This window comes from Vidua chalybeata, chromosome 35 (genome assembly GCF_026979565.1).
Source record: "Vidua chalybeata isolate OUT-0048 chromosome 35, bVidCha1 merged haplotype, whole genome shotgun sequence".
Classification (NCBI taxonomy): Eukaryota; Metazoa; Chordata; class Aves; order Passeriformes; family Viduidae; genus Vidua; species Vidua chalybeata.
Window position 1 is genome coordinate 381,888 of NC_071564.1, and position 11,983 is coordinate 393,870.

An 11,983-nucleotide genomic window follows, 5' to 3' on the forward strand; every position below is an offset into this window, starting at 1 on the left:
GGGGTCCCTGAGAGGATTTTGAGGTCCCTGAGGGGAATTTGGGGGTCCCTGAGGGGATTTTGAGGGTCCCTGAGGGGATTTTGGGGTCCTGGAGTGGGATTTGGGGATGGAGCCACCCCAAAAACCCCGCCCAGATCGAATTTTTGGGGGGGGAGGAGCCCCCCGAGCACCCCCAGACTCACTTTTGGGGGGGGGCACCTTGGAGAGGGGCTGCAGCACCAGGTCCACGTGCAGGGGCTTCTGGGGGGGCTTCTTCTTCTGGGGCCGGCCTGGGGGGGGGGTCCGGGGGGTCAGGGGCACCCCAAAAACCTCGGGGAGGGGTCAGGGGCACCCCAAAAACCTCGGGGAGGGGGGGATTTGGGTTAAAAACCTCACTTTTGGGGGCGCTCCCGGTGTCCAGGAAGAAAGGCCCTCGTTGGGCTGCTCCGAGATCAGGCCCCTGAAAGAGATCCCAAAAAATGAGAAATTCACCCCAAAATGACAAATTCACCCCCAAATCCCCTCTGGGACCCCCCCAAAACCCCCCGAAGTCCCACTGAGACCCCCCCAAACCCCTCAGGAACCCCAAATCCCACTCAGACTTCCCCAAAGCCCCTCAGAACCCCAAAATCCCATTGAGACCTCCCAAAGCCCCTCAGGACCCCAAAATCCCACCGAGACCCCCAAAACCTCTCTAGGACCCCCAAAAATACCACTCAGACCCCCCCCAAAACCCCTCAGGACCCACCAAAGCCCCTCAGGATCCCCCGAAACCGCACTGAGATCCCCCCAAAGCCCTTGAGACCCCCAGAATCCCTCCGGACCCCCGCTCACCCCGCGGTCCGCTCCTGCAGCCCCACATCCTCCAGGAAATCGCCGATTTCGCGGCCAGCCGCGCCTCGGGGCCGCTCCAGCGCTTCCAGCCCTTCTTGCGGTTGCGGGGCCCGCGGGAGCGGCGCCGGGAGGCGGCGGCGGGGCCGGCCCGGCCCGCGGGGTTGAAGGCGAGGAACGACTCGGCCGCCGCCATTCGTGAGGGAGGCGCGCGTGAGGGAACCGGAAGTGCCCTGAGGCGGCTTCCGGCCTCCACGGCGGAAAAAGGGCGGGAAGCGCCGGGGGGCCGCCATCTTAGGGAGGGAGTGACACAGTGACGCCGCCATTTTGGGACGTCGGGGAGCGGCGATGTGCGCAAAAAAAGCGGCTTTGAAATGCGTTAAAAGCACGCGCAGGCGTGCCCGAACCTCCCGGACCTGCCACGAGTCCTCCCGGGTGCGCCCCAAGCCCCGCTCCGGCCGTCCAGAGCACCGCGGCGAGGAACGGCCTCGCCGCCATCTTGTGAAGGGCCGCGAACAACATGGCCGCCATCTTTGAGACGGGCGGAACCGTTTCCTTCGCCCTCTTGGGAAGGACCGGAAGAAGTCTGATCGCCCACACGGGCAGGACCGGAAATGCTCTTGTCGCCATCTTGGTAAGGACCGGAAATTGACTTGCATCCCGTCTTTGGGAGGACCGGAAGAGCTGCGTCGCCATTTTGAGAAGGGCTTGGCATTGGCCTGGCGCCATCTTGGTGAGGTCGGGGCCCATCAGCGGCTGAGGGGCAACGAGCCCAAAATCCCCCCAAAACGAGCCCAAAATCCCCCCAAAAATGAGCCCAAATCCCCCAAAATGAGCCCAAAATCCCCCCAAAAATGAGCCCAAATCCCCCCAAAATGAGCCCAAATCCCCCCAAAAATAATCCCAAAACCCCCCAAAAAATGTACCCCAAATCCCCCTTAAAAGGACCCCAAAATCTCCCAAAAATGAGCCCCAAATCCCCAAAAAATTACCCCAAATCCCTCAAAATTGACTCCAAATCCCCCAAAATGACCCCAAATCCTCCCACATGAGCCCCAACACCCCCCCAAAAGTTCCCTCACCCCAAAATTCAGGAGAGCTCCTCCAGCCCTGCTCTGCCTTTATTGGGGTCCCTGATTTTGGGTGTTTCTGGGTGGGTTTTGGGTAGCTCTGGTGGAATTTTGAGGTATATCTGGGTGGATTTTTGGGGGGTTTCAATGGGATTTTCAGGATTTTCGGGGTCACTCTCGGCCAAGCCCTTGTGCCTCCTCTTGGAGGGCGGCACCAGGCGGGGCGGCATCCACAAATCCCTGATTTTTGGGTATTTCTGGGTGGATTTTTGGGTATTTCTGGTTGGTTTTTGGGTATTTCTGGGTGGATTTTTGGGTATTTTTGGGTGATTTTTGGGTATTTCTGGGTGGATTTTTTTGCTATTTCTGGTGGATTTGGGGGGTTTTTTGGGGTGGATTTTTGGATTCTCGGGGTCACTCGGCCGAGCCCTTGTGCCTCCTCTTGGAGGGCGGCACCAGGCGGGGCGGCATCTGCGAATCCCTGATTTTTGGGTATTTCTGGGTGATTTTTTTGGGTATTTCTGGGTGGATTTTGGGGGTTTTCAATGGGATTTTTGGGGTCACTCGGCCGAGCCCTTGTGCCTCCTCTTGGAGGGCGGCACCAGGCGGGGCGGCATCCGCGAATCCCTGATTTTTGGGTATTTCTGGGTGCATTTTTGGGTATTTCTGGGTGGATTTTTTTGGGTATTTTTGGTTGATTTTTTTGGGTATTTCTGGGTGGATTTTGGGGGTTTTCAATGGGATTTTTGGGGTCACTCGGCCGAGCCCTTGTGCCTCCTCTTGGAGGGCGGCACCAGGCGGGGCGGCAGGTCGGCCGGCAGCCCCCGGCCCTCCAGCTTGGCCCCGATCAGGTGGCCGGCCAGCGCGAACTCCTCGTGGTCCAGCATGCCGTCCCTGTCCACGTCGCTGAGCTGCCAGATGCGGCCCAGCACCGAGCTGGCAAGTTGCTGGCCACCATCCAGCCCCGCGCGCGCCGCCCGCTCAGCTTGCCCCCGCTGGGCGCCAGCCCGTAGAAGATCTCGTCGTACTTGGCCTTGTCCTTCATCACCACCCACTCGTCGTCGTCGTCCTCGTCCTCCTCGTCGTCCTCGTCCTCCTGGGCGGCCCCGAAGGGCCCAGGGCGCCGTCGAAGGCTCCGCCGCGCACGCCGCGCCGGGCTCGGCGGGCGCCGCCTCGGCCAGCAGCGGGCTCAGCGCCGGCAGGTCCCGGCCCAGCAGCTCCTCCAGCGCCGCCAGCAGCCGCCGCTTCGGCCTCGGCAGCCGCGACAGGTCCTGGGCCAGCAGCTGCTCCTGGGGGGACACGGGGGGGACACGGCAGGACGGTAAAAAAGGGATGGGGGTTAAAAAAATCCCGTCAGGTGGGAAGAAAACGGGGTCAAAGCACTGAAAAAAACCAGGAGATCCCAGCAGATCCCAACAGACCCCACCAAATCACCAAAAAACACCCAGCAGATCCCATCAGATCACTTTAAAAAAAAACCCCATCAGATCCCACACTTGGGGTTCCGTTTCCCCCCAGATCCCCCCAGATCCCCTGGGATCCCGAGGGATCCCCGGGATTGGGCTCACCTGGAGCCAGGCGCAGTCCAGGAGATCCCCAGATCCCTCCAGCCCCCCTAGAACCCCCCCAGTCCCACCAGATCCCCCCGGATCCCCTGGGATCCCTGGGACGGGGCTCGCCTGGAGATCCCAGGCACAGTCTGAGAGACCCCCAGAACCCCCCAGATCCCCCCGGATCCCCCGGGATCCCCCGGGATCCCCGGGCCGGGGCTCACCTGCAGCTGGGCGCGGTCGGGCAGGTCGGCGGGCGGGATCTGGAGCTCGCTCTGGATCCGGGCCAGCAGCGCCGGCAGCCGCTGCTCCAGGCGCTTCCTGCGGCCGCCCGGCAGCGCCGGCAGCTCCCGCCGCAGCCGCCGCAGCACCAGCGCCTGCACCTGCGCCAGGGCGGGGCTCGGCGTCGGCCGGGGACCGCCCGATCCCCGCCGGGATCCCCCGCAGAGCCCCGGCTCCCCCGGACCCCCAGGGAGACCCGGGGCGGCCCCAAAATCCCCCCGGATCCATCCGGGATCCATCCGGGATCCATCCGGGATCTCCCCAGTCCCTGAGGACCCCTGAGGAACCCCCAGCTCCCCCAAACCCCAGGGAGGTCCCAAAGTCCCCCAGATCCCCCCAGATCCCCCTCAAACCCCTCTCAAACCCCCCTCAAATCCCCCCGGATCCCCCCGGATCCCCCCCAAAGCCGCTCACCTGCACGGCCCTGGCGCGCTTCACCAGGTCATTGAGCTTGCATGGATCCCCCCAGATCCCCTCAAACCCCCTCAAACCCCCCCAGATCCCCCTCAAACCCTCTCAAACCCCCCCAGATCCCCCTCAAACCCTCTCAAACACCCCCAGATCCCCCCAGACCCCTCTCAAACCCCTCCAGATCGCCCCGGATCCCCCCCAAAGCCGCTCACCTGCACGGCCCTGGCGCGCTTCACCAGGTCGTTGAGCTTGCGCGTGGCGGCGCGGCGCGGCAGCTCCTGGATGTCGCGGAACAGCTCCTGCTCCTCCAGCTCCAGCAGGCGCCGGTGCTCGTCGCGCAGCAGGGGCCGGTCCCAGAAGGAGCCCACGAAGACCCGCGGCACCTCGGGGGCGCCCAGGGCGCGGCCCAGGCTCCAGAGCAGCGCGCCGTAGACGCGCAGCAGCTGCTGCGGCCCCACGGCGTCGGCCTTGTTGAGCACCACGCGCAGCTTCTCCTCGTGGCCCCGCAGCGCCGCCAGCGCCGCCGCCAGCTCCTCCGACACGTCCAGGCGGTGAGCGTCGAAGAGCACGAGCACCAGCGCCGCACGCTCGGCGAACCAGCGCAGCACGGCCGGGAAGTCGTAGCCTGTTGGGGAGATACGGGGCTGGATCCTAAAATCCTGATGGAAATCCTAAATCCAGCCCTAATCCTGAAATAATTCACTGTAGGAACCAGCACTGATCCCAAATCCAGCCCTAATTCTGAAATAATCCAACCCAAGGACCAGCGCAGCACGGCCGGGAAGTCGTAGCCTGTTGGGGAGATATGGGGCTGGATCCCGAAATCCCGATGGAAATCCTAAATCCAGCCCTAATCCCAAATCCAGCCCCGATTCTGAAATAATTCATTGTAGGAACCACCACAAACTCCAAATCCTGCCCCAATTCTGAAATAATCCAACCCAAGGACCAGCGCAGCACGGCCGGGAAGTCGTAGCCTGGGGGGAGATGGGGGCTGGATCCTAAAATCCAGTGCAAAATCCTAAATTCTGCCCTAATCCTGAAATAATTCATTGTAGGAACCACCACAAACCCCAAATCCAGCCCTAATTCTGAAATAATCCAACCCAAGAACCAGCGCAGCACGGCCGGGAAGTCGTAGCCTGTTGGGGAGATGGGGACTGGATCCCAAAATCCCGATGGAAATCCTAAATCCAGCCCTAATCCTGAAATAATTCACTGTAGGAACCAGCACTGATCCCAAATCCAGCCCTAATTCTGAAATAGTTCATTGTAGGAACCAGCGGAAACCCCAAATCCTGCCCCAAATCCAGCCCTAATTCTGAAATAATCCAACCCAAGAACCAGCGCAGCACGGCCGGGAAGTCGTAGCCTGTTGGGGAGATGGGGACTGGATCCCAAAATCCCGATGGAAACCCCAAATCCAGCCCCACTCCCAAAAGAATTCACTGCAAGAGCCACTGGGGATCCCCTGGGAATTCCCAGCCTGGGAAAAGGGGGGGGGGGGGGAAATGGGAAATTTGGGGCCCAGACCCCAAATCCAGCCCCGGTCCCAAAATAATCCCAAGTGAGCCCCGATCCCATCCCTTTCCTCCCCCATTCCCAAATCCCTTTTTCCCCTTTTCTCCATTTTCCTGCCTTTTTTCCCTCGCCCCCCCCAGTTCCCAAATCCCTTTTCCTCTTTTTTCCCCCTTTTTCCCCATTTCGCCCCATTCACAAATCCCTTTTTTCCCTTTTCCCCCCTTTTTTTCCCCCCTTTTTTCCCCCTTTTTCCCCTTTTTCCCATTTCCCCCCCATTCCCAACCCCCCCTTTCCCCTCCCCTTTTTTGCCCCTCCCCCTTTTCCCACCCCTCCCCCCCCTTTTTTGCCCCTCCCCCACCCCTCCCTTGGCAGCCGCCGCGGATTTTGGGGTGGGGGAGGAAGCGGGGGAGGGGCCGGGGGGGTCCCGGGGGGGTTCGGCCCCGCCTGGAAAATTGGCGGAATTCCCGGGAATTCGGGGCCGGCCCCGCCCTTGCACCGAAATTTGGGCAGAGGTCCCAAAATTCCCCAAAACCGCCTCAAAATCCGTCCCGAGCAATTCTAAAATACCCCTAAAATACTCAAAATTCCCCAAAACAGCCTCAAAATCCGTCCCGAGCACCCCAAAATACCCAAAATTCTCAAAAAACGCCTCAAAATCCGTCCCGAGCACCCCAAAATATCCAAAATACCCCAAATTCCCACGCTGGTTTTTTTGTTCTTTCCCGGATTTTTTTGGCCCCTCCCCAATCCCAGGACCCCGCCCCAATTCCGGGGACCCCTCCCCAATTTTCGGGACCCCTCCCCCTTTTATCCAAATTTCAGATTCCCCTCCCAGATTTTGGGTTCCCACGCGGGTTTTTTTTTTTTGTTTTTGTTTTTTTTTTCCCGGATTTTTTCGGCTCCCCCCAATTCCGCGGACCCCTCCCCAATTCCTGGGACCTCTCCCCAATTCCTGTCCCCCCTCCCCACTTTTGGGGACCCCTCCCCAATTTTTCACCGCCCCATTCACCCCAATTCCGTGTCCCCCTCCCGCATTTTGGGTTCCCACGCGGTTTTTTTGTTTTTTTTTTCCCGGATTTTTTTGGCCCCTCCCCAATTCCAGGACCCCTCCCCAATTCCGGGGACCCCTCCCCAATTCCAGGACCCCTCCCCAATTCCGGGGACCCCTCCCCAATTCCAGGACCCCTCCCGCATTTTGGGTTCCCACGCGGTTTTTTTTGGTTTTTTCCCGGATTTTTTCGGGTCCCCCCAATTCCTGGGCCCCCTCCCCAATTCCGGGGCCCCCTCCCCAATTCCGGGGCCCCCTCACCCCTGCAGATGCGGTGCTTGGCCCCCGCCAGGATGCCGGGGGTGTCGATCAGGGTGATGCTCTCCAGGACCTGATTGTTCAGCGTGGCGCAAACGAACCTGGGGGGGGGGCCCGGGGGGCGTCAGGACCCCCCCAAAAAAACCCCAAAAATCCCCAAACCCCCCCAAAAATAAAATAAAATACAAAATAACCCCCAAAAGCTCCCCCCCCCCCGGCCCCGCCCCGCCCGGCAGCGGAATTCCAGAGGGATGGCTCATCCCGGGGGGGGCAACGGAACGGGAAAAGGGAGAAAAAAGGGGAAAAAAGAGGGGGGAAATGGGGGAAAAGGAGGGAAAAGGGGAAAAAAAAGGGAAAAATGAGGAAAAAAAACGGGGGAAAAGGGAAAAAATTGAGAAAAAAGGGGAGAAAGGGGAAAAAAGAGGGGAAAAGGGGGAAAAAGTCGGGGGAAATGGGGGGAAAGGGGCAAAAAAGGAGAAAAAAGGGGGAAAATGGGAAAAAATGAGAAAAAAAGTGGAGAAAGGGGAAAAAAAGGGAGAAAAGGGGGGAAAAAGGGAAAAAAGGAGAAAAAACGGGGGGAATGGGAAAAAAATTGAGAAAAAAGGGGGAAAATGGGAAAAAATAGGGGGAAAGGGGAAAAAGAAGAAAAAAATGAGGCAAAAGGGGAAAAAATGAGAAAAAAGGGGGGAAGGGGGGGAAGCAGAGGGAAAGGAAAGAAAGGAGGGAAAAAGGGAAGAAAAGGGAGAAAAAAGGGGGAAAAAGGGAGGAAAAGGGGAAAAGGAGGTGAAAAAGGGGGGAAAAAAGATAAAAAAAGGAGAAAAATGGGAAAGGGGGGGAGGGGAGGAAGGGGCGGCGCCCCCCGGTTTTGGGGGTGGGGGAGGGGAGCGTCCAAATCCAGGGAAAAATGGGAAAAACAAAGGGGGGAAATGGAGAGAGCTGGGGGATGCAGGGAGGGGAAATCCGGGATCTGGGGGGGCTGGGGGGGCGGGGAGGGCGGCGGTGCCCCCCCAGCTTGGAGGGTTTTGGGGTGGGAAATGTGGAAAAAATGGGAAAAATGGGAAAAATGGGAAAAAATGGGGGAAAATGGGAAAAAATTGGGGAAAATGGGAAAAAAGGGGGGGAAATTGGGGGGAAATGGGGGAAATGTGGAAAAATGGGGGGAAATGGGGGGAAATGGGAAAAAATGGGAAAAAATGGGGGAAAATGGGAAAAAAATGGGAAAAAATGGGGAAAAAATGGGGGAAAATAGGAAAAAATGGGAAAAAATGGGAAAAACGGGGAGTTTGGAGGGAAATTTGGGATCGCTGGAGGTGGGATCCCATTTTTGGGGGGGGATTTTGGGATGCTGGGGGTGGGAAATGGGGGAAAATGGGGAAAATTGGGGAAAAATTGGGTGAAAATGGGGGGAAAATGGGGGAAAATGGGGGGAAAAGGAGAAATTTGGGGGAAAATTGGGGTGGAAATGTGGGAAAAGGGGAAAAGCGGGGAAAATGGGGCAAACCTGGCAGGGCGGGGCGGAATCTGGGGATCCCCGGGTTGGGGCCGGAATCCCTGATCCCCGGGCGGATCCCAGCCGAGATCAGATCCCGGCACAGATCCCAGCACGGATCCCAGTGGATCCCATCCGATCCCATCACAGATGCCACCACCACACGTTCCAGTGGATCCCACCAGATCCCATTGCTGATCACAGTGGGTCCCAGCAGGGCCCAGTGGATCTCGCCACAGATCCCACCACAGATCCAAGTGGATCCCAGCAGATCCCATCACAGACACCGCCACATATCCCAGTGGATCCCACAACAGATCTCAGTGAATCCCACCGCGGATCCCACCGGATCCCACCGGATCCCAGCACAGGTACCAGCCCAGATCCCAGTGGATCCCACCACACATCTCAGTGAATCCTGCAGCGGATCCCAGCGGATCCCAGCACAGATCCCAGTGAACCCCACCCCAGAGCCCAGCAGAACCCATCGGGTCCCATCGGGTCCCACCCCTTGATCCCAGTGGATCCCAGTGGATCCCACCACAGACACAAGTGAATCCCACCCCAAAACCCTGCGGATCCCAGCGGATCCCACAGCGGATCCCACGACGGATCCCACGACGGATCCCAGCACAGATCCCAGCGGATCCAACCACAGACCCCAGTGAATCCCACCCCAAAACCCAGCGGATCCCAGTGCGGATCCCAGAGCAGATCACAGAGTGGATCCCAGCGTGGATCCCACGGCGGATCCCAGCGGATCCCAGCACCGACCCCCGTGAATCCCACCCCAAAACCCAGCGGATCCCAGCAGATCCCAGTGCGGATCACAGAGCAGATCACAGAGTGGATCCCAGCGCGGATCCGACGGCGGATCCCCCAGCGGATCCCAGCGGATCCCAGCGGATCCCAGCACAGACAACAGCGGATCCCCCAGCGGATCCCCCAGCGGATCCCAGCGGATCCCAGCGGATCCCAGCACAGACAACAGCGGATCCCCCAGCGGATCCCAGCGGATCCCAGCGGATCCCAGCGGATCCCACCCCGCCGTCCCCCCCTCACCGGTTGAGGAAGGCTCCCCCGAACGCCGCCAGCTGCCGGAAGGGCCACTGGGGATCGACGACGGCGGCGTTGCCGGGGATCAGCCGCGGCGCCGGGCCGTGCACCACGGCCACGAAGGCCTCGGCGCCGGGCTCGGGCCCCGGCGGCGGCCCCGGCGGCGCCTCCTCCAGCAGGTACCGCAGCAGGGAGCTCTTCCCGCTGCCGCGGGGGCCCAGCACCAGCACCAGCGGCTTGGCCTCGAAGTCGGCGTCGAGCAGCGGCGGCCGGCGCAGCCCCGCGCGCCCGCACAGCTCCTCGGCCGGCAGCAGCTTGCGCCGGTAGAGCGCCTTCAGCGCCGCCGCCACCGGGCACGGGGCCGGGCACGGCGCCGGGGCCGCCGGGCGCTGCCGGCGCAGCCAGCTCAGCATGGCCAGAAAAACGGGGGGGGGGGGGGGGGGGTCCGGGGGGGCTCAGGGGGGATTTTTAGGGGGGTTTAGAGGGGGTTTGGGGGATCCCGGGGGGTTTTAGGGGATCCTGGGGGTTCCAGGGGGATTTTGGGGGGTTTGGGGGGGGTTTTGGGGGATCCCAGGGGTTTTTTGGGAGTTTGAGAGGGTTTTTTGGGGATCCTGTGGGGTTTCAGGGGGTTTTGGGGGATCCCAGGGGGTTTTAGGGGGATGCCGGGGGGGTTCAGGGGGTTTTGGGGGATCCCAGGGGTTTTTTGGGGGATCCTGGGGGTTTTCAGGGGGGTTTCAGGGGGATTTTGGGGGGTTTAGAGGGGTTTTGGGGGATCCCAGGGTTTTTTTGGGAGATGCCGGGGGGTGCCAGGGGAGTTTGAGAGGGTTTTTTGGGGGATCCTGGGGGGTTTAGGGGGGGTTTTGGGGGATCCCAGGGGGTTTTCGGGGGATGTCGGGGGGTTCCAGAGGGTTTTAGGGGAATTTGAGAGGTTTTTTTGGGGATCTGGGGGGTTCAGGGGGTTTTGGGGGGTTTTCAGGGGGGTTTGGGGGAGTTTCAGGGGGTTTTGAGGGAGTTTCGGGGGGGTTAGGCGGTTTTGGGGGGATCCCGAAGGGTTTTGGGGGATTTTAGGAGATTTTAGGGGGGTTTCAGGGGGGGGTTGGGGGATCCCAGGGGTTTTAGGGGGATTCCGTGGTTTTTAGGGGATTTTAGGGGGATCCCGGGGGGTTTCAGGGGCTTTTAGGGGAAAAGGTGTGAAAAAAATGGGAAAAACGGGTAAAAAACGGGAAAAAAATGGGAAAAGGGGGAAAAGTGGGGGAGGGGGCTCAGCTGCAGGGGGGGGCCATGGGGGAGGGGAGGAGGGAGCCCCACCCGGAGCCCCCGGCTCGGGCAGGAAAAGGAGAATTTGGGGGGCTTTGGGTGGGAAAAGCGGAATTTGGGGGATTTATCCCGAAAAACCCCGGTGGGAAAGGAGAGCCACGGGGGGGGGGGGTCCCAAAAAAACCCCAGCGGGGAACGGAGATTTTGGGATCTCGGCTGGAAAACTGAGGGGGAAAGGAAGATTTAAGGGGTTTTGCCTCCAATGTGAGGGGGAAATAAAAAGGTTTTAAGGAGCTTTTCCCTTAAAAGGAGGGAAAAAACGGAGCTGGAGGAATTTTTTCCATCGAGCCGAGCCAGGGGAGGAGGTTTGGGATGAGCTGAGGGGAAACGAGGTCGCCGCGAGTTTTTTCCCTGTCAAAACAAGCAGAGAAATGGAAATTTCGGGATTTCCCCACCAAGCCGAGGGGAAAAAAGAGAATTTTGGGGGATTTTTCCCGTCAAAACAAGGAGCAAAACAAACTTCCAGGTTTTTCTCCCCCCACAAAACCCAGCGGGGAAATGGATTTTGGGGATTTTTCCTGCGAATCCGAGGCCAAACCGTGAAGGTTTTGGGGTTCCCGGCCGGAAGCCGAGCGGGAAAAGGGAATTTGGGGGATTTTTCCCGGGAAAACAAAAACCCCAAACTCCCAAAGAGGCGGAAACCCCAAAGCTCCCGGGATTTCCTCGCTCCCGATCCCACAAAAATCCCTTTGCCCTCCCCTCCCGGGGGCGTTTCGCGCATTTCCCGTCCCAAATTTCCCTTTTTTCTGCCCCAAATTCCCATTTTCCGCCCCAAAATTCCCGGTTTTCCCCCCGGGCGCGGCCGGGGCGGGGCCGGCGCCGCTCCCGGAGTTTCTTCTCCCGGAGTTTTATTTCCCGGATTTTTATTCCCGGAGTTTTTTATTCCGGATTTTCATTCCCGGATTTTGTTCCCGGTTTTTTTTTTTTCCCCCGGATTTTCGTTCCCGACCTTTCCGCGGCGCTCCGGGGCCTCTCCCGCTCCTTTTCCCGGGATTTCGCCCCAAAGCCGCGGGCGCGGCCGCAGCTCTGAGCGGGGCCGGGGCGGCCGCGCCTCAAAACCCCTTCATTTGCATAAATTTCCATAAATTAGCATCAAGCCCAAAAAGAGCAGCGGGGAATTAATGAGTTCGGGAACGGGGCGGGGAGAAATTAATAAATGAATTAATTAATG

At 59.7% G+C, this 11,983-nt stretch overlaps 2 protein-coding genes across 2 annotated transcripts; both read right to left on the reverse strand.

Annotated features, from left to right (window-relative positions):
• NOP53 (NOP53 ribosome biogenesis factor) lies at positions 1-1,818 on the reverse strand (the record flags this gene model as incomplete). Its single annotated transcript, XM_053968503.1, is given in 5 exon segments — positions 1-309; positions 341-408; positions 411-439; positions 814-871; positions 874-1,818. Coding segments are annotated over 5 exon segments (597 nt in total), but the record flags the coding sequence as incomplete, so codon positions are not given.
• Positions 1,819-1,913: 95 nt separating this feature from the next.
• On the reverse strand, positions 1,914-9,908 carry EHD2 (EH domain containing 2). Its single transcript, XM_053968504.1, is given in 8 exon segments — positions 1,914-2,817; positions 2,820-2,999; positions 3,002-3,029; positions 3,032-3,169; positions 3,655-3,813; positions 4,336-4,748; positions 6,954-7,051; positions 9,502-9,908. Coding segments are annotated over 8 exon segments (1,608 nt in total). The 3' UTR covers positions 1,914-2,632.
• Positions 9,909-11,983: the final 2,075 nt, after the last annotated feature.